The sequence below is a fragment of the Eptatretus burgeri genome, chromosome 8, assembly GCF_056783735.1.
Source record: "Eptatretus burgeri isolate ZD-2024b chromosome 8, Ebu_testis_v1, whole genome shotgun sequence".
Classification (NCBI taxonomy): domain Eukaryota; kingdom Metazoa; phylum Chordata; class Myxini; order Myxiniformes; family Myxinidae; genus Eptatretus; species Eptatretus burgeri.
Window position 1 is genome coordinate 13,687,728 of NC_140968.1, and position 26,546 is coordinate 13,714,273.

General features: G+C 47.6%; 1 protein-coding gene and 1 long non-coding RNA gene across 10 annotated transcripts in view; one reads left to right on the plus strand and one right to left on the minus strand.

Moving 5' to 3' along the window:
• ABAT (4-aminobutyrate aminotransferase) overlaps nucleotides 1-26,546 on the minus strand; it is a 104,176-nt gene that overhangs the window by 18,087 nt on the left and 59,543 nt on the right. For all 9 annotated transcript variants that reach the window (XR_015060718.1, XM_085890956.1, XM_085890952.1 and 6 more), the window contains 4 exons: nucleotides 25,012-25,061; nucleotides 1,939-2,019; nucleotides 1,745-1,837; nucleotides 893-952 (listed from right to left, as the gene is read on the minus strand). Coding sequence is in view for 8 of the 9 variants with exons in the window: in XM_085890956.1 (XP_085747082.1) it covers nucleotides 893-952; nucleotides 1,745-1,837; nucleotides 1,939-2,019; nucleotides 25,012-25,061 (284 nt within the window). In the remaining variant the exon portion in view is untranslated. The remainder of the gene's footprint in view (nucleotides 1-892; nucleotides 953-1,744; nucleotides 1,838-1,938; nucleotides 2,020-25,011; nucleotides 25,062-26,546) is intronic.
• Nucleotides 20,966-26,546, plus strand: part of LOC147021144 (uncharacterized) — a 34,912-nt gene continuing 29,331 nt past the window's right edge. Inside the window, exon 1 of the long non-coding RNA XR_015060719.1 lies at nucleotides 20,966-24,459. This is a non-coding gene — a long non-coding RNA (uncharacterized LOC147021144). The remainder of the gene's footprint in view (nucleotides 24,460-26,546) is intronic.

The following is a 26,546-nucleotide window of genomic DNA, read 5'->3' on the forward strand; positions in this document are numbered from 1 at the left end:
AAGTGAAGAAACATCAATGTTTGGTAAATGACAAAAGGGTACTTTTATGAAAGGTATCAAGATAATTCACATGTTAGTCAAACTAGCAGATACCCGTCTACGACGGGTATGGGGGGCAGGACGGATCACAATACCTCGGTTACAGAGGTGTCTTTGGATGTTTTGCTCCGCATTCAACAGCTTAGTTCATATTGGTGGCGTGTCTGGGTGCCCATGGTAGCGTTTGAGACCAGTCGCTTTAGATTGTTGGCCTTGACACATGGTGCCGGATGAGTAACACGAACGATTTTACATATTCATCGTTTCTATATTACCTCTATCAACAGATTAACATGGCAGGATAAAAGTCGTAAATGTTGAGTTGAACAAACGTCCTGAACTCATGGACTTGGTTAAGTAAAGAATATCGTATAGGACCCGGCCGTCGGTTTGCCGCCGAACGCTGATTGTGACGTCATCGATTCCCTCTTTGAAAATTCTATATATATTTGATTTTTTGAATCTGCTATCACCTGCATAAATACATGGAACACATAATGTGAAGATTTCAGAAGTATGAACAGAATATGTTCAGAGAAAAGTGTGTTAGAAGTTCCAGGCTTACGCCCATTGTATTATGATAAAACATCAAAACAACCACAATCATAAAATGCCACTCTGCCATCCATTTGTAACTTTAGGAACATGCGAGTATTTATATCTACACCAAGAACTCTGGTAAATTCATAAAATCCAATACAATGAGAATGTGATGTTCAACAACTTACTTCAAAATCTCATTTTAACATCGTGAACCAACTTACTCGGCCAAAGTGAACCCTCAGCAGAAAATGGAAATCATTTAATCAATGCGTGTTATCACCATAACTATGAAGGCTTGTAGTTGCAATACCTGGTTCAGCATGGAACTCTCAAGGTCTTCGTGAGATGCAGAACCCCCACGCTGTTTGTTCTGCCAATAGTGAAAAGCAAAAAAAAAAAAAGCAGAATGTTTTTAGTTTCCTACCTCATCAACAATGCACCTCTTCCTGACAGTGTAGTAAAAAAGCTTCTGAAGACTCGTTAATGTACAAAGAGCCAGTGACATTCAAGCAGCCAAATGAGAAGTTACAGCATGGAAAAGGAAGTTCTGCCAATGCAAGCTCGCACTCAATCATTGATTGGAAGTTTGCTGCAGAAAAATAAAAAGGTTTATGAGGATGGTTTGAGCCTAAGGGCTAAGACCAAGCCTGTAGCCAAAACAGTGGCAGGCCAGGGTCAAGAGAAGCATCTGATTTACCACCCAGGAGTGTTGCAACATTTTGGGGAGGAGCACCTGCCTAAAAAAAAAAAAACATCTGGGAGAGATCTGTAAGTGTGTCACTGCATCCAGCATGGGGCAAATTCGTCAGGGTCAACAGGAGGGTTAGCAAGTCAGGTTGGATCGATGTTAGAGTCAGAATGAATCAGAGTCAAATAATTTCTACCTTGTCACACACCCAACCTGTCCACGAAGTTTCGTCTGAATTTGAACACAACTTTTTGAGAAATCCTGCTCACAGACAAACAGACAGGGGGGAAACATAATCTCCATCCACCTTTGATAGTGGAGTTAACAAACTTTGCTAAAACTTCAATTTCTCATCTTTGAACAAACTAACCAAATGACTGTCAAGCTTGCAGATTAAAACCCTTGTACAAATCCATTTATCTGAACAAAAGCTGAGTTTGAGTCAAACCAATAATGGAGTTTCTTTTAACTTACGCGATACCAGAAGAAAACTGCCTTGAAAGCATTTTCATTTGAGCAAGAGCCACAGGCCATTGTCTGCACCTGCGGTAGACCCTGTGGAGCAACCTGGTCAACAGATGGGATTACATCAAACACACTGGTTAAAGGCACGATAATAGCGAGGTGAGTTCTGTTGGTCGATTGAGGCAAGTTGCTCTGGACTTTACCGAGAGGAGTGACTCGGATATGAGCTGTACAATGTCGAGTGGTGGAAGAATGCCGAGTGCAGAACGATTCACGAAAGTACTCTGGAAAGAAGAAGAAGGAGAGAGGGGAAAATGGAGATCAGGTATCCACAAGTGAAACCGTGCTAGACTGCATTGAACTCTGATGTACACAGCAGGAGATATTCACTTGCAGTGTAAAAATAGAAGAGGAGCAAAGTTAAGAGGCATATCTTTCTCACATTCAGAGCCCTTCATTCTGCCCGTCACAAAATCCAAAGTCCTTGGATCGATCGATCGATGTCCAACAGGTAGGCAGGCAAAATCCAAACTTGCATTTATTTAGAAGAGAAAGCGTAAGCGATACACAAAGACCACTGGCACAGCAATGACTGGCTCTTCTTCAACACTCTCCTTTCAATCTGTTTTACCACTTATATGCCGAGTCCAAGAACATTCACAAAAACCCCTCTCTCTACTCATAATTACGTCTGCCACCGAAGGTGAACTGAGGTTATGCTTTCAGCCCTGTTTGTCTGTTTGTCCGTGAACAGGATATCTCAAAAAGTTTTGGACAAAATTAGGTGGACAGGTTGGGTGCGCGTAAAGGATGAAATGATTCAATTTCTGTGAAGATCCAGATTCGGATCTGATTTATTTATTTATTTTACAAGTGATTCTTCAGCATTACGAGATAGGGAGCGAAACGATATATAGCATGATATTTCAAAAAAGTTATGGACAGATTATTACAAAACATGGTGGACTAGTTGAGTAGGTGACAAGAACAAGCCGATTTAGATTTTAGTTTGGATCCGGATGCATAAATACAAAAAGTTAACTGTTCAGCTTGGAGGAGGGATGCGCTCTACCGGGTGCCGTTCCATTTACGAGATATTTCTACAATCAGATGTCGCAAGAAATTGCTCATCAACGCGAGATGGTTCACTATCCAGGGGTAGCCATAAATTTCCAAAACTCTTGTGATCTTTCCACACAGCTTAAGTTCTAACTACAACATTAACACGAGTCACCTTCCTACTCGACTGATATTTTACCATAAACATCTCATCTCAACAAACATTACACTTACAGACATACATATATAACAAACAATAAAATTCCATATCAAATCATGTCAAGTACACAGCTTTAACATCACACTGAACACAATACACCACCTAACTGGCACTCATAAAATAATCTGTGACATTGCTCATGCTTGTCTGTCTGTCTGTCTGTCTGTCTCTCTCTCTCTCTCTCCTTTCCCAATATGCCTGGTGTTGGCTTTATGGTTAGGGTGAGGGCTTTGTATCCTAGGGTTGCGAGTTGAAATCCCGCTCAACTGTTGAATTAATACCAGGTGGGGTTGACTCTGCCTGTCATCCTTCTGAGGTCGGCAAAATGAGTGCCAGCTTACTGGTATACTGTGTCGGAGTGGTGACCCGTCCAGGATTGCGTCCAATAGCCAAGGAGACTGCTTAAGCAGCACTAACGCTCTGCACAGAGTGTGGTCCCAATCTCCTCCTCTCCTCCTTTCCCAATACTTCCTCTATTGTCCTATTTGCTTTGCCGATTATCCCCTTCATGACTTCAGGTCAGACAGCCGGTAGGTGTGACTGACCCAGAAGCTGTTGCCAAGGCTGAGGAATTAATCTTGGAGGATCAACAGATCTTCAATGACATATCCACAGAAGTTAGAATTTGTCAAGGTACTATTTTCACCATCATCCAAAAGCATTTGTGCACGTCCAAGTTCTCAGCAAGATGGGTCCCCCGGAACCTCAGCATACACAAACGACAACAGCTGGAATTATTTATTGAACCATTCCCCATATCCAGCTGACGTTATCGCCAATTTAGTAACTTGCGACAAAAGTGGCTTCACCATTGAGATCATAAAATCAAATGGGCATATGTGCAATGGAAGCATAAGGAATCACCACCACACAATGGATTTTGTACCCAACCCTCAAATGGCAGGATCATGACCTCAACTTTCTGGGAAACCGAGAGAATCCTGAAGATTGTCTAAATGCATCGCAAGTCTCCAACCAAAGTGGAATGTTATGCCAGCTTCATGGAAAACCTGCAGCAGGCCATTAAGCAGAAACACCAAATAATGTTGACCAGAGTTGTGCTCTCCATGACAACGTGCCTGTGCACAAGGTCTGCTGACGTTATACAGACCACCAGTCATGATTGTGGCTTTGATTCGCTAAGATCACCCCCTCCTCCTCCCTCCAGACAGTCATAGCCCCAGCCAAGTTCATGATGTCCATTATTTGTTTTGACATTTGGAGTCTCACCCATGTGACCACTGATTTGCCAACAATGAGGAACTGACAAACAACTGAGGTAAGGTTGAAGGAGCAATCTGAATATTTAGCTTTTACTGACATAGACATTCTGAGTAAATTGAGCAACCAGCAAGGGAAACTATATTGAAAAAGTAAAAATAAATGTTCTCAACTTGGACAATTGTGAGAATCTTATTCTAGAACATTTTGAATGCCCGTTGTATTATCATCTTCAAGTATTTAGCTTTAATAAGTTTCTAAATCAGATCCTCAAAGGAAAATGTTCTAAATGCTACAAGAAAATGTCCTAAACCCATGCTTACCTCATACAGAAGAAAAAAAAATGCATTGAAACTACTAAAATAAAACAAAACAAAATTAATTTCCCTCTTAAAAAAGTTAAATACAAAATGTTCCGGCACAAGGAGATGAAGGTCAACGATTTTCAACTCACATGGAACCCAATACAGAATTCAACATAAAGAATGAAAAAAAATCTGTCTTATTCTTGAACTAGCAAATACAACCCTTCACTTCACTGTTGGGAATGTTAAGGAGGAGGGGAGGGAGAGTGGATGGAGAGAGGAGAGAGGGGAGGGAGAGTGGATGGAGAGAGGAGAGAAGGTGGGGTGAGAGGAGGGACAGGGGGAAGAGAATATGAAGGGGGAGCGAGATCAGGCAGGGTGGGGGAGCAGCGAAGGAGGGGAGCGAGGAGGGGTGGGGTTGTGAGGAAGGAGGGGGAGCGAGGAGGAGTGCGGAAAGGCAAGGCAGCGTGAGGGGAGGGTCCGTCTGGACTTAACCACTGCACAGACGACAGGTATACTGGGGGGAAGGGGGAGAAAAAGAGAGGAGGAGAGAGAGGGGTGGATGAGCGAGGAAGCAGGGGGCCTGAAGCAGGGTGGGGGAGCGAGAAGAGGTGGGGGAGTGAGAAGAGGTGGGGGGGTAGGGGGTACGGAGGGGTGGGGGAAGGGAAAGCAGTGTGAAGGGAGGGAAGGCAGTATAAGGGGAGTGTCTGTCCGGATACAACAACCATCTGGAGATAACCACCATCCCATCCAGACACATGTAGAGATAACCACCGTCCGGATACATGCAGAGATAACCACTATCCGGATAGGTGCCGAGATAACCACCATCCAGGCATAAACACTGTCCAGATACGTGTGGAGACAGAAACACACACACACACACACACACACACACACACACACACACACACACACACACACACACACACACACACACACACACACACACACTCGTCGTGTGACAGGTGGAAAAGTTTGGCTCTCTAATTGAGAATTAATGACAAATAATTGAGATATTAATAACATGAAAAAGGGTTCTCACACATTAATATGACAAACGACTTGGAAATTGGGTTTTATTAAATGTACTTTGCTTTGACACTCGCAAAGAGAAAACAAGAGTCATATAAAATAACCAATTGCTTTAGAAACAAACAGTCATGACAACAAAATAAAACGTGATCACTCATTCGCTGCTGAGGTTAAAAATGAAAAACTCCAAGATACAGGATGAAACTTTGCAACCACAGCGCCCGCATAACCATGCATGCAGACACACACATATCCACGGCGTGTCCCGAAATTACAGATCTAAATATACTCATAAATGTATTTCTAGCTTGCAGCAACTGCTGATTGTACACCCCGATCGGGACACGAACTGTACCACCATCCACTGTAGGGCACTCAGAAAGCGGCTTAAGCACTCAAGCAAGCACTCCAATTAAATGGTTGGCAAGTGATAGTTCTGTCTGAATGTCAAAACTGTGTCCAAATTAGACAAATGAGCACTTTGTTAACAGTCGGAACTGCTGTTAAGTTCAATTCTGGAGCTTAAATTTTGTAATTCGGCTTTGTTTAAGAGATTCTTGACGTTATGGTGTGGGTGGAAATCAAACAAAACCACGAACACTGGAGTTTCTGGGTGTTTATAAGCATTGCAATGTACTCAGCGATTTGTAGCTATGATGAACAGGCATTCGATAATACAAGTGAGTGAGGAAAGTGAAAAAAAAAAAACTTTATTATTAAGAAATCGTTGCGGCCTGTTACAAGTCAAGGCATGGTTGAGCAGGCCAAAAAACATGGTGACTTCAGACCCCAGTGAGTTTACCCAGGATACGCCTTAAGACCCCACAGAGTGAGGTGGCCGAGAATGCGCCTGACAGAGGATATAATTAAATAATGCCTAATTATTTTCAAAAGGGGTGTTTTAATTAACCAAAGCACCCAATTTTCACTCTTGCACTTCCTTGGAGTTCCCTTTGTATGCATGCAAAGTTTCATGCTGCTAGGTTTCGTGGTTTTTGAATTATAGAGGAGACACACTCACACACTCACACATTTATGAGTACAGATTGAGAAAAACAATAAATACAGGATGGTTTTTTTACAATTTGAGAACCCTAAATAATTCCCATGCAGTAAAAGCTATATCTGTTTGGAACCTAATATTTTGCGTAAAAGTAGCCTAATGTTACAGAAGATGACATGATCCTGAGAATTATCAGGTAACACGTGATTTATCACATGACCTGGCAGTGACATTTAACGATTTTCACTCAGACACACCATGACACTCACTGTGTAAGAGCGTGTGTTTCTTGTCAAACATTACATCAAGAATGCTTCCTTTAGGGAATGTCAAATTGCAATTAAAAGTCGCTTTGGTGGTCGTATGAAACCTTGAAAAATCAGAAATATGGAAACTGGTGAAGCAGTTCAGAGAAACAGGCTGCGTGAAAGTTAAAAAGTACCTATGCCAGCCAAGTGTTACACCAGAGAAAGTGGGTGAAGTGCGGAGAAGAATAGAAGCAAGTCGGAATACATCTCAGACGTTTATCACAACAATCTCACTGTTCACAAATCCACACACCCTCGGTGAATTAAAAGCAATAATCAGTGACACAATCAGCAATATTCCCCGATAAATGCTACACCCTGTGTCGGATAGCATGCTGCGAAGAATGGATTTGTGCCTGCAACATAGACATAGTGGTGGACACTTTCAGCACTTCATTTAAGGTAATCAATTGTGTGGATAATCTCATGTCTTTATGTAACACGAGGCCATATTATTGCAAAATATTTGGTTCCAAACTGATATAGTTTTTCGGGTTCTCAAATAAAATAAAATAAAATTTAAAAATCACCCTGAACATTGTTATGGCCAAAAGGAACATTTTTAGCTCATAGTCAGGTTCCTTGTGTAATTTCGTTGGAATTTTTTGGAGAGTAGCAAACCTATAGATTTTTGAGAAGTTTAAAATCTATTCAAATAAAAAATGATATTTCACATTTTTTCAACTTTTGGAAAGGTCGTTTTGGGGTGAAAAACGCTTTTTTTGAATTCCAATTTTAAAATTTTTTAAACAATACAAAATAACCAACTGATGATGGATTGCTGTTAAATGGCTAACAATGGATTCTATAAGATGATAAAATGTTGCATTTTGACTGTCGGTTGCCATGGAAACAGCATTTTTGGAGTGGAAATGCCATTTTTATCCCGCCCCCCCCCCCCCGGAGGGAGGGAGTGGGATATTGTAATCGTCCGGTTTGTTTGTCTGTCTGTCTGTTAGCAACTTTACGGCAAAACGGCTTTAGCAAACACTATCAAATTTAATTCACAGGTGGGCAATGAACCTTGGATGACCCCATTAACTTTTGGGTCCAATTGGATCAAAGGGAAAGGTCAAGGTCACGAAAAGATCAAAATCGTTTTTCGCTCATAACTTCGTCAAAAATGATCTGATTTACTTCAAACTCAGCTTATAGTGAACCTTATTCTATTTGTCACTTATAATCCTACCCATTCCTGCAGTGAAAAATGCATATTTGTGAAGATCGGTAGGGTCCGAAGTTTTGGGGGTCATGGTCATCGGTCAAAATTACAAATTTTCCATTATAAATCAAAAAAGGTTAGGAATATGTGTGTTTACTATGGAAGACATATATCAAGTCGTTTATTGGCTTTCATTTGACACCATGACCTTTGACCTTACGTGGCCTTGAAAGGTCAAAATCATATTACGGTCATAACTTCGTCAAAAATGGTTTAATTGACTTCAAACTAAGACTAAAATATTCCTTATAATCAACATTCAGGTTAAGGATGTATCAAATTTAAACTTGATCCCCAAAACAACTTTATGCCTTCAATGGGCAGGATTTGTTGTGCCTGGCACCACTTGTTTAACATATATATATATATATATATATATATATATATATATATATATATATACATATATATATATATATATATATATACATATATATATATATATATATATATATATACATACATATATATATATATATATATACATACATATATATATATATATATATATATATATATATATATATATATATATATATTTTAATTATATTTTCCATCGGATGGCCTAAATAATTGTTAAATATAGTGACCATGACTAACTTACACGAAAGTATTATGATTTTCAAGTATTGGAACAGTTGGTTGCCCTGGCAACGGCCATCTGTGCAATGAAACATTGGTGTGTCTGTTGTTCAATATCAGAAGGTTTCGGCACCTTCAGTAGTAAAACGTTTGACTAAGTTTTTGTAGTTTGATGTATTGTAAGTGTGATCTTGTAGGGAACATAGGTGACGCCACGTCGCGATGCCGTGCCATCGTCTCAGGTTACGGTTGCTGGGCGTGGGATGACGTCGTGATGTGGCACGGCGCGCGTCCAAGCACGTGCAGCACTATGACGTCATTTTCAGTTCGCTTCGTTTAGTCTCGATTTATGCATGAGAGTTTACTTCGGAGCTTCATTTCATCATATTCGGTTTTCAACACCTTTCTTCCTTTTTTCGGTAAGTTGTGATAGCCTTTGACTTAAAAGGCATAATCGTTCCCAGCTTGGGAGAGCTACATGTCGTCATGGCTGCACTGAGAGGTCTGGGTGCATCCATAGAGAACTCTGGCATAGACGATGCTTGGATGGAAGCCGATGTGTATGGATCTGCAACCACAAGACAGATTCTGAAATGCACCCATTACAAACGCTCACTTCAAGCTCACATATACTCGTATGTGGCACTCTCTGAAATGGCAATAGAAGAATTCTTCAAGGACAATCCGCATCTCAAGGAAGTCTGCGTTGTTGCAACGGATACAGTTCACACTGCTTGTGGAGAACATGACAAAGCACTGAAAGCTGAATCAGTGCAGCAAGCCAGCAACTGTCTGCTCCAAGTCATCCTCAATGAGAACTTGTTTGAGAGACTTCAGGAATGGGAGGCCAGCCGCTCAAAGAATGCCATGTTCAAGGCCATGATGAACTATCTCCACAGAGTAGAGGCAATTCTGCATTTTGTTGCAGCATCTCGGAATTCCAACTTAAACTTTCATCTTCAAGCCGGTGAAGAACTCAGCAAGATATTTTTTGCCATGGACAGAATCAAGTATAAGCTGCTCTGGCCAAGGTACATATCTGACATGTATGCGCTTAAGACCAGCCATCCAGAGACCTGGAGGGAGCTCGAAGCAGGCAATATTTCGGTCACCAAGAATACTATCCCATGTGTATCGATCGGAGCAGACTACGCTGTTGAACATCTGAACAGGTTGCTGAAGGTTCACTCTGGTCTGATTGGCATATCAAATAATGCAAATGCCAGACAGCGATTCTTCTTGGCTGCACCTGAACTGTCACGGCTGTCTTGCGAGTTTAAGGGACAGTTTGGTCTGAAGGAAAGTGAGATCACTGAGCACCATGGCCTGTCTCCAAGTGTCGTCAAGCGTGAACACAATGCAATTGACCGAATCAAGGCTGCCATACTTAGTCATGAAAATCCATTTGAAGTTGAGGGTAACCAGCTCTTCAATGTGGTCACCCACGCTTATGTGCCAGAAGAATTTGTACCACAGATACTGAACATTGATGAAACGGGACAGAATCTCTCTGAAGATTTTGTTGCTAAACGGATCAATGGTGACGTCAGTGTGTGGGCACCAGTGAAGAAGGAGAAGAACAGAATGTAGATGTCTGGCAATACAACACCAGCAATCAAGATCAGGGACAAGACAGTAGATCTAAAATAAACCAAGGATTTGTATGGTAGACTGATGGTACTCTCTAGATCCAGCAGGGACGTCGACCAGAAGGATGCAATTGGCAACTTTGAATTCACTGTGACACCGAGGGCCCTGTTTGCACCAAACGGTAGCTTACTGTCATGCACTGACAAGTCGAAGCTAATCCACAACTTGGAGAAGTTTGCCAACAAGGAACCCGTCTTTACCAGAAGATGAGCTTGATGCCACACACATGGAACCAGCACCCGCTGATGCTGTAATTGATGGCAGTACTAGCACGAAGGTCGCAGTCGTGGATGGAATGCTAGTTGTCCAGAAAATGACCAAGAAACCAGCAATGGTCGTGACAGTGAAGGACCTCAGTGACTGTTTCAATGATAGGGTGATGAGTCTGATCAGAAGCTTCGACCATGTAATTCTTGTTTTTGATACATACAAGCAAGATTCCCTCAAGAGTACAACCAGAGACAAACGACGTCAAGGAGAGGCACCAGTCCAATATCAGGTCAAGGATGATACCAGTATCAAACACATCACGATGAGTCGATTTCTGTCCCATGATCAACCCAAGGCTGATCAGACGGAGTACTTGGCAGAGAAAACTCCAGAATACAACCACGATTCAACAAAGGTGGTAGTCGTTTCGGCATCTGGGCGGACGTCGAGCAACAGGGGTCTCCAATTTGAGGCGAATAACCATGAGGAGGCCGATACGTTGATGATCCAGCAAGCAATAGCTGCATCACAACAACCACACGGGAGATATTGAGCTGACGATATTCTCACCTGATACGAATGCTCTGGTTCTTGCCATAGCAAACTATCATCTTCTGCCAAGACACACATCGATCTCAATGGCATCTAGCATTGTCAAAATCGAGCCAATCTGGAAGGCCCAAGGTGAGGAGAGAGCCCAGGCATTGCCAGCTTTCCACGCATTCACAGGTGCCGATAATACTGGGCGGTTCGCTCGACATGGTAAGGCAAAGTGGTTCCAGTGCTACTTGAAGGCCGATGACGACATGGTAGATGCCTTTGCTCTGCTCTGTAAGGATGCTGAACTGTCAGAGGACCTATACACAACTTCAGCAAGATTTGTCTGTTCAGGTTATTGTCCAAGTGGTGTCAATATTTCCAGCATCCCTGAACTTCGGTGGCATCTCTTCTGTAAGAACATGGCTGAGAATGACAAGTTACCACCAACTGTCGGTGCTCTGAGGCAGCATATCATGCGGGTACATATCCAGGCATACGTTTGGGGTCAAGCAGCAATTTCTCAGCAAACATTTATTGATCCATTAAAGAATGGCTTCCACAAGGACACGAGTGGTCAACTCAAACCGACAACAACAGAAATTCTCCCTGCACCAAAGGCAATTATCGAGATGATAAGGTGCCAGTGCAAGACAGAATGTTCATCACAGAGATGTTCCTGCAGGGCCAAGAACTTAACATGCACTGATCTTTGCATGTGCATCACTTCGTGTGAGAATGACGAGGACTCAAACATTGAACGGCATGACCACGATAGTGATGATGACGATGGCAATGATGAGTGACATTAGAGACAGTGATGCCAATTGGCTACAAACTCATATTTGACATTAAGTACATTTCACTGATCACTATATTCATGCGTTACTCGTTTCAAGATTTGAAAGCAATACATTAAATAAACGGTAATTTGACAAAATGATAGCTGTTTCCATGGCAACCATTGCTCAAAATACAGACATATGTATTCTATATTAAGAACTGTCCTCCAGTTAACAATTATGCATCATCAGTTGCTTGCTTGCGATTAATTTTGAATTTTCAGAGCTGAAATTTTTTTTAAATGGGGTTTTTTACCCCCAATACGACCGATTTGACCACATTATATGCATTGCAAAATGTGAAACATGGATTTTCTGTTTTGGTGTTGTTTAAGCTTTCCAAAATGTTGAGGTTAGCTACTCTCCAAAAAAATTCCAACGAACGTCAAATTATGGACACAAGGAACCTGACTATCACCTGGAACGCAGCTCCAGGAAGCTTATGGGATGGCGCGTCGTCTGTCCGTCCACAAATACTTTCATCTTTTTCTCTGAAACTACACACACGATTTCGATGAATATTTACCACAACGTTCATCACCGTATATGTACCAAAGTTTGTTCATGGCAACAATATATATATATATATATATATATATATATATATATATATATATATATATATATATATATATATATTGTTGTGGTTACCAGATTCGCAAACCACCATTCAGGTCCCTTAGGTGAGGTATCTCGGTAAGTGCATGTGTAGTTAGGCCCAAACCCGTTGTCTAGTGGGAATACATGTCATTTATACGTGCTGCGACTCTTCAGGATAGCCGTTTTTCTTTTACTATCTTTATTTTGGACCAACCGCCATGATTACCACCACAACCACAACATCAACCACCAACCACAACGCCGCTTCACCACAACCGCCACGACCTTCCCGTCACACCTCGCAACCGTAGCATCGCCACCGTTCTTGCCCCGCTGTGGGTACCGGTGTTGGACTCGTGCAGGGCGCACGTTGAACAGCGTGTACAAAATCACGGATTTTGTGCTTCAAAAACGGATCAAAAACGACACACGCCCACTTTTTGCCGTCCAATCGGTGAGCGAGGGGCGATTTGGCCCCGCCTCCAGAACGATCGATATATGCAAATTTGTGGATCAAAAAGCCTTCACGCCCACTTTTTCTCGGGCCAATGGGGAGCGAGGTGAAAGGTCAAAGGCGAAGCTACGGGGGGATAAAAGGACGGTGTTCGTCAGTCAGCAGAACGAGAAGGAGTCGGAACGGAGGGGACGTGTGTGGAAGTCTGGAGCCCGAAGCCTGCAGTAGCTGGAGAAGCTGAAGAGAGTCGAACGAGGAGAGCCCAAAGAAGAGTCCAGGGTGGAGAGTCCAGAGGCGGAGAGGCGGCAGCGGCGAAGGCAGACGAGGGGGTGCTCGCGTCGGTGCCAGGAGCTGCACGCCCGAGGGAGGCCGGTAGCGCGTCCTGGCCGAGGTGGAGACGCACACCAGGGGTAATAAAGATCCTCTATACCCCGAGCATCAACAACCCCCTCCTGTTTCCCCCCCGCGCTGAGATAGTGCGACCAAGGGGGCCCCTTTTCCCACCCCCTGCCAGGCACTGTCCGCGAGGCCCGCGGAGTGAGGCGCCATCGCCGCTCCGCGTCTCATCACCAGACGGGTAGGCGCGACCCGGTCTCGGCCTCAGGCCCGCCTCATTCTTGAGGTATTTCTTTTCCTTGGTTTTGGGTATGTGTTGTCGGCGCCGTCTGTGAAGTAGAATTGTATAAGTGTTGCCGTGTGCTCGGTAGTCGGTATTAGCTCTGCACTGTGTTTTCACTTTTATATTTGCTTTTTGTGTAAATGGAATTGTGTTTTCTTTTTTGTGTGCGCTTTTGGTGGAATTGTATTTGTGTGCTTCCCGTGTGCCGAGAATAAATGTGCTTTATTGTTGAACTGTTCTCCCGCTTCGCTTCGTCTTTTCCCCCATTGAACCCTCATCTTGCTTCACGTAAAGGGTTGGTAGTGGGCTGAATATGCCCGATAATTAATCGAACCGTCGAGGTCGACGATAACACCGCTCGGTTATTCTGATAGTACGGAACGGGTCGCTTAAGTGGCCCGTGTCCGAAGTCGACCTGCGGCGAGGTGCGATCGCCCGGTCTACCCTCCGCGTGGGTACTTAGGTAGGTCGAATTTGGCGAGCAACCCTATCCCACGCGGGGGCTGATTGGCTCGATCGCGGTGAGACCGAAAGGTCCACCCGTGACTGGTTCCCGGCGTTAGTCCGAGAGGGTCACGACTGGATTGTCCGTCCGGTGGGCGACGTGCCGCGATTCGAGTTACGTGGCCGTCGCACGCCGGCAGGCGCGAAATCCGCAACACTGGTGTCAGGTCGTGCGATACAAATTCATCGCCCTCCTCGCGGCACTGGTACCGGAGAACAGGAAAACGGGCTCTCCTGTCTCCGGCTAAATTCACGGGAATCGGTCCAGGGGTGAGAGAAGCGACCCCCGATTCCCTCCAAATTACGAGCGAGCAAATTAACCCTTCACGAGAAGCAAGATGGCGTCTCAAGGCGAGCGGGAGCCGGGGGTATTAGAAATGGATGTAGAATGTGGAGGATCCATGGTCCAGGATGGAATCCCTGAGCAGGAAATGTTGATTGTGCAGGAACACGGACTCGCCCAACTGAACCCAGGGCCCGAGGTGGGTGCGGCAGCGGCCGCGGTGTATGACACCTCCCCCCCCCTCTCCACCAAGACCCTTCCCCAACCCCTGCCGAAACGGCTCAGCTGAGTGCATCCGACATGGCCCAGCTATTCACCATGCTGGCACAAATGAATGCGGAAATAAAAAACGAAATGAAAGACATGAACAAGCAAATGAAAGAACTGTGGGGTGCGACGCAGAACATGGGCCGATGCCTGCAGGCGGGCATGAAGGCCGTGACAACGGAAATAATAGTGGAGACAAGGGAGGTAAAGGGTGAAGAGTTGGCAGTGACGGTAGCCGGGAAGGGAACGATAGAGGAGAGACTGCACGGTGAGGACGGGGTAAGTGACGCACACACACACACGGAGGTAGTGGAGGATAGTGAGGGTGAGCTGGCGGACTGGGTAGAGACCCAGTGCGAGCACCTGGATGGCCTCCTCCAGGAACGAGGGGAGGGAGTATGCCCCCTTGAGGCGAGTCACGACCAGGTGAGTTCGGTCGTGCTTTGCGAGGTTGAGAGGACGAGTGCTGCGAACGGGTGCACGGAGAGCTTGGGGGGTATAGAGGCCCCGGAGACCCTTGTGGGGACACAAATCCCCAGTGTAGTTGTCCCTGTGTGTGTGGTGGAAGGTGTGAGTGCGTCCCCGTGTGTGGAAGCGACCCCGTGTGTGAGTGGTGTGGTGGCGATGGTGCCAGAGTACGTGCTTCCCAGCACGCCGTGTGTGAGTGAGGCACGGAGTGTGAGTGAGGAACCGCGGGTTAGTGCCCCCGCGTGTGTGGGTGAGGCACCGTGTGTGGAAGAGACCGCGTGTGTGAGTGTCGCCGTGTGTATGAGTGAGGTACCGCGGGTGAGTTCATCGCCCTCCGTGTGTGGATGAGGCACATACCTCATCCCCCGCGTGTGTGGATGAGGCACGGAGTGCGAGTGAGGCACCGCGGGTGAGTGCCCCCGCACGCGTGAGTGAACGGCCGTGTGCAAGGTCGCTGTGTGCAAGGGAGACCGTGTGTGTGAGAGAGCGGTATGTGAGGGAGATGTCGGTTGGCATGCGGGAGCACGCAGCCGCGTCTCCCGGTGTGAATGTGATTGAGTGGACTGTGTGCGTCGTAACACGCAGGTGTGCGTGGGTGGAATGGAGGCGACGACGGCGACATGGGAGAAACGAAAGCCGAGTAGCGGCTGTAGTTGTTTCGGGGACCGTGCCGGGTTCGCCCAGCAGTGAGCACGCGGTTCGTGCTGTGCAACGCACGAGACCACCACGTGCTCGCTTGCGAGAGTGAAGTCCCGGTCCGGAAACGCACGCGGTGGATTTGCCGATCCCGCGGACGGACAAAGTTTAGGCAGGTAAATGGATTTGGACCGGACGGGTTCTCCACGCGATCGTGTGTGTTAAGCTCCAACGGGCAAAGCACATGTGTTCGCGTGGGGAACCCCTCGAGACGTGGGGCTTGTTTTTTTTATGCGCACGGTGACGTCATGGCTGCACGTGGGGTTGGAATCCGGCAGGAGGGGTATCTCTGCCGGATGGTCCCGTCCAAGGAGGGACGAGGAACACGTGCAGCTGCATGACGTCACGGGCAGGTGCAAAGTGCGCGAGCTCTGAGTTGCCGCGCAGGTGCTGCGCATGGGAAAAAAAAAAAAAAAGCAAGCCTCACTTTCGGGTGTACAGGATTCCTGGGCAAGGGGTGAAAGACCCCCTTACCCTGGGCACAGGATGGAAACTAGTTAGGGGGAAGGGTTAGCTTAGTTAGACCGACTTCATGGGGCAGGGGTAAGTCCTCATGGAGTCCGTGGAATGGATTAGTTAGAGGGATTGTAGCCAGATTTAGGTTGGGAAATAAAATGAGTTAGGAGACAGTGACAGACTTGTGAATGTGTAGTGGGGACGTAGCTTAGCTACGTAGTGTTAAATGGAACGTGCTATAGTTTAAGGGACGACGTGGGAGCACGAGTTAGTTAGGGGATGTAGTTAGGAGGATGGCAGAGTTCAGTGGTGTGTGTGTTGAAGAGTTGGTGAGTTGTGAGGTGAGTACTTGTTGAGTGAGTGAGGCCAGCGGGTCTGTGTGAGTGGAGTGAATGGGGAATGCATGGTGCGATGAGTGATTGGGGGGAGGAGTGACTCCCGCCCAAGGGACCCCGGGGTCAGAGTAAAGTGAGTTAGCTGGGTTAGTCAAATTGAAAAATGGAGGTCGTTTTGCTGTTGGTGGGAAAGTAGGCTCGAGACCCATTTGGAGGGGTGCAGGAGCCCTGTTGACGGGCTTGGGAGCGTGGCTGCGAAAGGTGAGTATCGCTGAGTGGGTACCCCGGGCACCAGGCTAGTCGGCCGCGGTAGGCCATGGGCCCATGGGGGGCCGGGATAGAGTAGTGGGCACGGGTGCGCCTGCTTGGTGCGGGGGCCCGGGCGCCATTAGCCGCGTGGGCAGTGTTGTGGGCACGGGTGACCCTCGGAAAGGGGCCCGGGAGGCCGGCCTGCCACGTGTGCGTTTCAGGGGAGGTGCCATGGGGGCACTCCCCGGTGTTAGGGAGCTGGTAGGCTCGGAGGCAGTGTAGTGCCCGGGGGTGCCATAGCGGGAGATTCGGCAGAGGGTCGTGCCTGCCAAAGGGAGCCACGTGTCCCAGCCAGGAGACCGTGTGAGGGCACGGAGAGAAAATTGGGGGGCGAGGCCCGAAATTGTGAGGACACCAACACAGGCGACGGGAATCTGGGTTGTTAGAACCAATAGTTTAAGCGAGAGGCGCTTGTTGAAAGCCCCGGGGTAGTTTAACAGTTAAATGGTTAGGGTAGATTAGGAGATGTACCCCTCCGCACCATCCATCCCCTCGCTGTCGTTGTGGGCCGCTGGACCCACTTGGTGTTAAGATCGCCGAACTCTGGGGAGGCCATTCTGAGGCTTGAATTGGGCCTCGACACAGGACGTTAGCTCTCCCTTGTTCCCCTCCGGGAAGGGAACGTAGGGGTTGGGAGTAGGCTAGGTGACAGGATAGGTTAGCCGAACAAGGACGATAAAGGGGGTTAGGGGACGATTTATAGTGGGGAAGTAAAAATAAAAACAACAAAAAAATAAGTTGGGGCTAAATTGGGGTTTGACAAATTAAGGGAGTGGGTATGTACAGTGACAGGCAAAGGCGATAGGTGGGAGGGAGACAGGTAGGTAGGTCCGAGCCCGCCTTCCAAGTGGCCAGCACCACCGCACTCCCTCCACCAACTTCCACTGACGGCAAAAGCTGGCCAGCTTCATCTGCTGGCTGTGTTACTGCAAGGCCTGTGCCGGCCAGTTCATCTGCTGGCTGTTTTTCTTCGAGGCCTGTGCCGGCCTGGTTCTGCGGGCTGAGTTTGCCTGCAGCGGCCTTCTTCTGCGGGCTGTGTTTGCCTGCTGCCTTTGCCATGCCATGCCCACTGCCCCTGTTCACCAGCCCCCGTTCAATTTTTGCTTTGCCCCCCCCCTGTTCATTCCCATGTGCGCCAGGATCAGAAAGCAACAGTTTGCAAGCTGCGCGAACTGCCCTGTTGGCAGCTACAACACGGGCCTGCAGTGGCGGCCCGTGCACAGTGTTTGTGTCCATCCATCCATTCGTTGTGCTCATTGCGTGTGCCACTTGAGCTGGCACGGAGACTACGTTGTGCAGCCCAAGCACCGTTGTGGTTCACTGCGTTCAGCTCAAAAGGGAAGGCCTTGGACTGCGTGTGAGCAGCCAGCCACGTTCCCTGTCACCTGCATTGTTTGAGCCAGAGACTGCATGTGGGCAGCCTGGCTCCCTGCTAACTGCTTTCTTTTTGCAGAGCTCAATGATCCTGGGCCATGGTTTAGTGTAAAATTTGTAAGTTAAGGTTAAGATGTACTGTAAATATGAGTGCGCCCCCGGCATGTCTGTCTAGCGCCGGCAATTTTATTTAAGTCGTCCGTGTGAGTGAGTTTGTTTAGGTAGTTACGCAGCCCTCAGGTTATTTATTTTGGGGACACGAATACCATGAATGTCGCACTCAGGGATCCGTAGGTAAAATGTACTAGGGGAAAACTACACATGATGGCACACGAAAATTTGACGACTCGGGACGAGTCTGTAAAAAGGGAAGGGGGTAGTGTTGTGGTTACCAGATTCGCAAACCACCATTCAGGTCCCTTCGGTGAGGTATCTCGGTAAGTGCATGTGTAGTTCGGCCCAAACCCGTTGTCTAGTGGGAATACATGTCATTTATACGTGCTGCGACTCTTCAGGATAGCCGTTTTTCTTTTACTATCTTTATTTTGGACCAACCGCCATGATTACCACCACAACCACAACATCAACCACCAACCACAACGCCGCTTCACCACAACCGCCACGACCTTCCCGTCACACCTCGCAACCGTAGCATCGCCACCGTTCTTGCCCCGCTGTGGGTACCGGTGTTGGACTCGTGCAGGGCGCACGTTGAACAGCGTGTACAAAATCACGGATTTTGTGCTTCAAAAACGGATCAAAAACGACACACGCCCACTTTTTGCCGTCCAATCGGTGAGCGAGGGGCGATTTGGCCCCGCCTCCAGAACGATCGATATATGCAAATTTGTGGATCAAAAAGCCTTCACGCCCACTTTTTCTCGGGCCAATGGGGAGCGAGGTGAAAGGTCAAAGGGAGGGGGTCAAAGGCGAAGCTACGGGGGGATAAAAGGACGGTGTTCGTCAGTCAGCAGAACGAGAAGGAGTCGGAACGGAGGGGACGTGTGTGGAAGTCTGGAGCCCGAAGCCTGCAGTAGCTGGAGAAGCTGAAGAGAGTCGAACGAGGAGAGCCCAAAGAAGAGTCCAGGGTGGAGAGTCCAGAGGCGGAGAGGCGGCAGCGGCGAAGGCAGACGAGGGGGTGCTCGCGTCGGTGCCAGGAGCTGCACGCCCGAGGGAGGCCGGCAGCGCGTCCTGGCCGAGGTGGAGACGCACACCAGGGGTAATAAAGATCCTCTATACCCCGAGCATCAACAACCCCCTCCTGTTTCCCCCCCGCGCTGAGATAGTGCGACCAAGGGGGCCCCTTTTCCCACCCCCTGCCAGGCACTGTCCGCGAGGCCCGCGGAGTGAGGCGCCATCGCCGCTCCGCGTCTCATCACCAGACGGGTAGGCGCGACCCGGTCTCGGCCTCAGGCCCGCCTCATTCTTGAGGTATTTCTTTTCCTTGGTTTTGGGTATGTGTTGTCGGCGCCGTCTGTGAAGTAGAATTGTATAAGTGTTGCCGTGTGCTCGGTAGTCGGTATTAGCTCTGCACTGTGTTTTCACTTTTATATTTGCTTTTTGTGTAAATGGAATTGTGTTTTCTTTTTTGTGTGTGCTTTTGGTGGAATTGTATTTGTGTGCTTCCCGTGTGCCGAGAATAAATGTGCTTTATTGTTGAACTGTTCTCCCGCTTCGCTTCGTCTTTTCCCCCATTGAACCCTCATCTTGCTTCACGTAAAGGGTTGGTAGTGGGCTGAATACGCCCGATAATTAATCGAACCGTCGAGGTCGACGATAACACCGCTCGGTTATTCTGATAGTACGGAACGGGTCGCTTAAGTGGCCCGTGTCCGAAGTCGACCTGCGGCGAGGTGCGATCGCCCGGTCTACCCTCCGCGTGGGTACTTAGGTAGGTCGAATTTGGCGAGCAACCCTATCCCACGCGGGGGCTGATTGGCTCGATCGCGGTGAGACCGAAAGGTCCACCCGTGACTGGTTCCCGGCGTTAGTCCGAGAGGGTCACGACTGGATTGTCCGTCCGGTGGGCGACGTGCCGCGATTCGAGTTACGTGGCCGTCGCACGCCGGCAGGCGCGAAATCCGCAACAATATATATATATATATATATATATATATATATATATATATATATATATATATATATATATATATATATATTTACAGTATATTGTTATGGATTTCAGAATCCGGTCTGATAAATGCATCCACACATCCAGGTCCTCAGACAGTTATTTCCTTAAATTCATGTTCAGATTAGCCCCATCCCCATGTCTAATGGGATTTTAAATGTGATGCATTAAGAAGGGTAAAGAATAGATCCCCTCTCTTATGGGAAGCTTTTTTCTTTACGACAGACACGTTTGCACACATTTCTTTCACGAGCTCTGACGCCCGCCCTTATTTTTCCTCAGCAACCTTTCCTCGCCCTTATTTTCGTTTTTTAAATTTTTTTTCTTATCATGGGGTAAGTGACAGTGACGGGGTAACATTACGCCCTCATGTATCTGCCAAACCGAAGGGGCGGGTGCGCTGTCAATCACCACCCTGGAGGTGCAAGGGCCACCGAGCCTTGCCACGAGTACACAAAGCCCGGTTAGGATGTAGCGTACATCCTCGCCTGGGGCAAAGGAGCATTAGTTAGGGGAAGGGTTTGGCGTTAGATAGACCAGCCTCATGGGGGCATGAGCAGTCCTCCATGGGGCCCGGGAACATCAGTTAGGGGGAATTTAGAAATGGATTAAAGACATGGAGAGACATGGAACGTGTAGTGAGGACGTCGCTTAGTGGTAGGGTTAATTGGAGTGTGCGTAGTATAAGGGAAGACGAGGGTGCACGAGTTAGTTAGGGGAAATTAGTTGGGTGATGCTGTGTTGGTGAGTGGAAATGTATTTGTGTGTGGTTGATGACATGAGTGTGAGGGCAGGGCAATGGCCAGTATGAGTGTGAGTAACGGAATACATGGTGTGAAGGATTGAATGGGGGGAGTGGATCCCACCCAAGGAAACCCAGGGGTTAGTTTAAAGTTAGCTATGGCAATGAGGTAAATTTACACATGGATATCGTTATGCAGTTGGAGTTGATTGTGGAAAGTTTTAAAAAACACAAAAACAAATTTTGTGTGTAGGGTGCAAGAGATAATGGACCGGCTGGGGGTGTGGCTTGTGAGTGTAGTGTTCGGATGAAGCAGGCACCAGGGGCTCGTTGGCCAGGTGAGGCCGTAGGTAGTTCCAGGGGGCCATTTGTGTATTCGTGGATGCTATGTACCCAAGGAGAGGGGCCTGATGTACCAGTGTAGTGTTCAATAGGACCGGGTGCCCGAGCAGCGGGACCCGGGCACCAAAATTACAAGTGGACATCGAGGGGGGAGTGCCAGTGAGGGCACCCCCCATGTTAGCGTGAGGAGCAGGCAAGCTCAGAGGCAGCTCCAGCGTCCCGGAGGTGCTAATGGTGAGTATGCAGGTGGGCAGACCTGCAAGTGGAGCCACAATACCCAGCCACGAAATTGTGCGATGGCACAGAAAGAAAATTTGGTGGGCAAGGCCCAAAATTGTAAGAGCACCAACACGTAGGCAATGGGAATTTGGGTTTTTAGAACCCCATAGTTTAACAAAGGCCTCTTGGCAGGGTATAACCCCGAGAACAGTTTAAAAGTGTCACAATAGTAGCGTAGTTAGTATTGAAGAAGACCCCTTCGCACCATCCACTGTCAGCATAATCGCCGGCTGGTGGACTTGCCCTCCTGTCGGACTTGAGAACGAGACTTGTCACGATGTAAATGTAGGATTGCATGTAGTTCAGCTCTCCCTTTCCAATGAACCTTGGGGGGATTGGGTACGAATTTGGCAATGGGAATAGTGGGATATAGGAGACGAGACGTAGTGGCGAATTGTAAAAGGAGGGGGGCTAGGGTAGTGTGTATGGGAAAGACGGATGGGTGTGTACGAGTAGGGCCAACCTCGAACTCTCTCTCCCGGCAACGAGTAGGGCCAACCTCGAACTCTCTCTACCGGCAACGAGTAGGGCCAACCTCGAACTCTCTCTCCCGGCACCATCGCCACTGCCCCAGGTATGTGCACACCAGGGACCGGTTGACCATGTTGGTCGGACCTGGTGTTTGGAATGACCTGGATTACCTTTTTTTTCTTTTCGTACTGTTGGCTGTTCGCCTTGCTGTTTTACTTTGTCTCGCCACTGTCCCAGGACCATCAAGGCTGTTCTGCATCAAGGCACCGCTCACCTTGCTGGAGCACCTGTTCTGCATCAAGGCATCACTCGCCTTGCTGGAGCACCTGTTCTACATCAAGGCATCACTCACCTCACTTCTCCATTTACTCCGTGACCTGTGTTCCACCCACACCTGTTCTGTGTACTGCTACTTGCTGCAGCCTCATGCCAGGTGACACCGTTCCCATTATCCTAGTGGTTTTGTTTATTTTCTTTTGTTTGAACGGCATTTACTGTAGCAGCATGCCACCACACTTATGGATTTCCCCTTTGTTGCAGCCCCCTTTGTACCAGTTCATTCCAGCTTCATACCAGCCACATACCAGGCTCATGCCACTTTGCTTCACCTTTGCCACTGCACAAACACAGCTCTGTAGAAGAAGTGGCTCTGTTCTTGTTGCTGCTGCTTCTTGACCATTTTTTTTTCGAAGGCCACAATGTTTCTGGCCTGGATGCCGGTCACTGGCCTGCCGGTTTATTTTGTTAGGTGTGCTGGTGAAGAGCATGAAGGTGGCAAGAATCAGCAGGTGTTCTTCCTCCTCTCCACAATTTTTCTTCTGAATTTCTCGAGGTCCTGGGTCAGAAATTATACACAGTTGTTTAGTTGTGCAGATTATTAAAGCCTACCGGTTGTGTGTTGTAGTTTCAAAAATTCCGGCAATTTCGGTGTTGCATTAGGTTGTCTGTGTGAGTCCGTTAGGTAGTTCCCAACACATCAGGTGGGACATATCTAGTTTAAATTGTCGCACACACTAAAGGGTAGAGTTAAAATGTAACAGGTAGGGGGTAACTTCACCTGCATGTCACACAGAAGTGCTAATTGCAATGTTATAATTTTTCTTAAACTTATGTCACCAGCTGTTGGACGACTCGACACGAGTCTGGGATAGGGAAGGGGGGTAGTGTCACGGATTTCAGAATCCGGTCTGATGGATGCATCCACACATCTAGGTCCTCAGACAGTTATTTCCTTAAATGCATGTTCAGATTAGCCCCATCCCCATGTCTAATGGTATTTTAAATGTGATGCGTTGAGAAGTGTAAAGAATAGATACCCCCTCTCTTATGGGAATCTTTTTTCTTTACGACAGACAGGTTTACACACATTTCTTTCACGAGCTCTGATGCCCACTCTTATTTTTCCTCAGCAACGTTCTTTCTTGAGCTTTGACGCGCGCTCTTATTTTTCCTCAGCAATGTTCTTTCACGAGCGCCGACGCCCGCCTTTTTGAGAGTGCACAGGTCGTCATGGTAACCATGCGCAAGTGGGGCGGGGTGAGCTTGAGGCGGACTGCGCCCGCTGAGATGGCCCGCAGATATAAAACGAATTGGAGGTCCGTTCTGAGGCGAGAGAAATGAGGAAAAGGGCGAGACAAGTGAAAGGAAAAGGGAGAGAGAAGTAAGAGCAGAGAGGAAAAGAATGAGAAAGAAAGCCAGAGAGGAAAAGGAGAAGAAAGCGAGAGGGCAAGCGAGCCAAAAATAAAACGAGAGAAGTAAGCACGAGAAGCGAGCAAGAAGCTGGTGAAAGCGCGCAAAAGAGGAGAAGAAAGCGAGCGTGTGGGTGTCTGACCAGCACCAACGATGAAACAATTCGTCCTTCCAGTGTTTTAGCAAGGGAGCGTGTGGTGCGCGTGTGGGTGTGAGCAGCGCCGATGGCGAGTGAGGCACGGGTCGGTCACCGACAAGTGAGGCGTGGGTCAGTCACCAACGGACCGTGTGGGTCACTGGACGTCACCAGTTTCGTGAAGTGTGAGGAACTGCCCGTGTCGCAGCACCAGGGTCTAAACCCGCGACAGACGATCTCGGTGCCCTCCCAAACATTGACTGGCATTCAAGGCTGTTCGCGAGAGGGTGCACGGCAAGGCTGGATGCTGGTGACGGATGTGACATGCACGCACACATTTCAGGATGTTTTCAATTCACAGATGACTACTTTCTGGTGAGCGAGACGATTCTTCTCCCCCCCCCCACCTCCCCGAATGATCTGTTGGGTACCCTTGTCTGTGTTTAGCTGTAAGTCAACCCCCCGATAAGGATCTGCTGCCATAGTTGTTCTCTCGTTATCTTATCCAGTCGCTACCAGGTGAGCGCCCAGGGGTATTGCCCTTATGTTTGTTCCACTGATGTTGAAAGTAAAATAATACAAAGAGGCGCTACCTATTACATATGAGCGACCTATTTATTACATCTGCACGGAGAAGTGTGGGGAGACGGAAAAAAAATTGAGAAAAGTCAATATTGCAAATCGAAAAGAAAGGAGAGACCATGGTAAGAAGATGGAGAGTAAAATAGTGGATGAGAAGGATTGGGAGAGGAGGCGAGGGGCAGTGCAGGAAGAGAAAGAAGATACGAGTAAGGAGAGGAGAGGGAATGAGCATGTACTGTACATGACATAAATGCAGAAAGAGTTGTTTGTGGGTTAAAATGGCAGTTACAGATGTGGATGAGTCTTGAAGATCACATTTGATCAACTCCATTATTTTATACTAACCATGTTCTCTGGATCTTGCAAGATGTCTATCAAAGCAGGATGGTTGTAGCCTGAAAAACAAAGCAGTACAGCCTTTATTATAAAAACAGACACCATATTAGCCAGAAGAAAGCTAATTTCATTCTTTGTCTTGGACACTTTAAAAAAAAAAGTCATTATTTAACCATGTTCACAGCATCAATTGTATTTTTCATTGGAGTCCCAGCAGTCTACAATATAGCCCAAGATACAATATAGATCCCAAGTTAAAATGCATTGCAGTATTGACATACCTAGTAGTTGGTGACAAGCAGTAAATGAAACAAACAGAGAGTGGTGCTAGTGGACTACATTTTCTTAATGAACTTCAGGCTTATTGAGAACAAGCAAATACCACCCGTCACTTTGCTGACGGGGATGCTAAAGGGGAGATGGGGAGTAAAAGACGGAGGAGAGAGAGAGAGAGAGAGAGAGAGAGAGAGAGAGAGAGAGAGAGAGAGAGAGAGAGAGAGAGAGAGAGAGAGAGAGAGAGAGAGAGAGAGAGAGAGAGATATATGGGAGTGGGGAGAGAGAAGAGGGCTGCGGGAGAGAGAGAGAGGAGGGGGTGGAGTGAGGAGGGAGGGGGACCGAGGAGGGTTTGGGGATTGAGGAAGGAGGAGAGAGTGAGGAGGGGAGGGGGTGAGGAAGGAGGGAGAGCGAGGATGGGGGGTGGGAGTGAGGCGGGGTGGGGAAGGAAGCATGAGGGGAGGGCAAGGTAGGGCAATGTGAGGGGAAGGTCCATATGGACATGACCACCATTCGGACACATGCGGAGATAACCACCGTCCAGATACGTGCGGAGATAACCACCGTCCGGACAGGTGCAGTGATAACCACCGTCCGGACAGGTGCACAGATAACCACCGTCCAGACACGTGTGGAGAGAGAGAGAGAGAGAGAGAGAGAGAGAGAGAGAGAGAGAGAGAGAGAGAGAGAGAGAGAGAGAGAGAGAGAGAGAGAGGCGGGGGGGGAGGAGATGGAGAGGGGGATGGGGTGGGGAGAAACGGAGAGGGGGATGGGAGAGAGAGAGGTGTGGGAGGAGGGTGATGCACTGTATTAAGAGAGGGTGCTTGGCCATTAAATGTTAGAACCTCCACGACCCATCATCATCATCTTAAGACAAGGGATTAAACTTTGCCACCACAGCGCCCATAACCAAGCGTGCAGGCATGAACACACACCCACGAAGAGTCCCTTTGCAGATCCAAATGTACCCATATGTACCACGTCCGTGTGTGCTGTCTGCATACCTCTACTTTGTATCAACTGCCTACTGTACATGCCAATTGGAACACGAACTGTACCACTATCGACTGTAGTAATGTAGGATTCTCGGCAAGTGGCTTAAGCACTCAAGCAAGCACTCCAATTTAATGGTTGATAAGAAACGGCTGGCTTGTCAAGTGATTACAAGCTGATTGGTAATGGCACATACCCGCAAAGAACTAAACAAACATCGCCGATTGCTTAACATTTTCAGATTTCACTCCAGATTTCGAGTTATTTCGTCCACATGA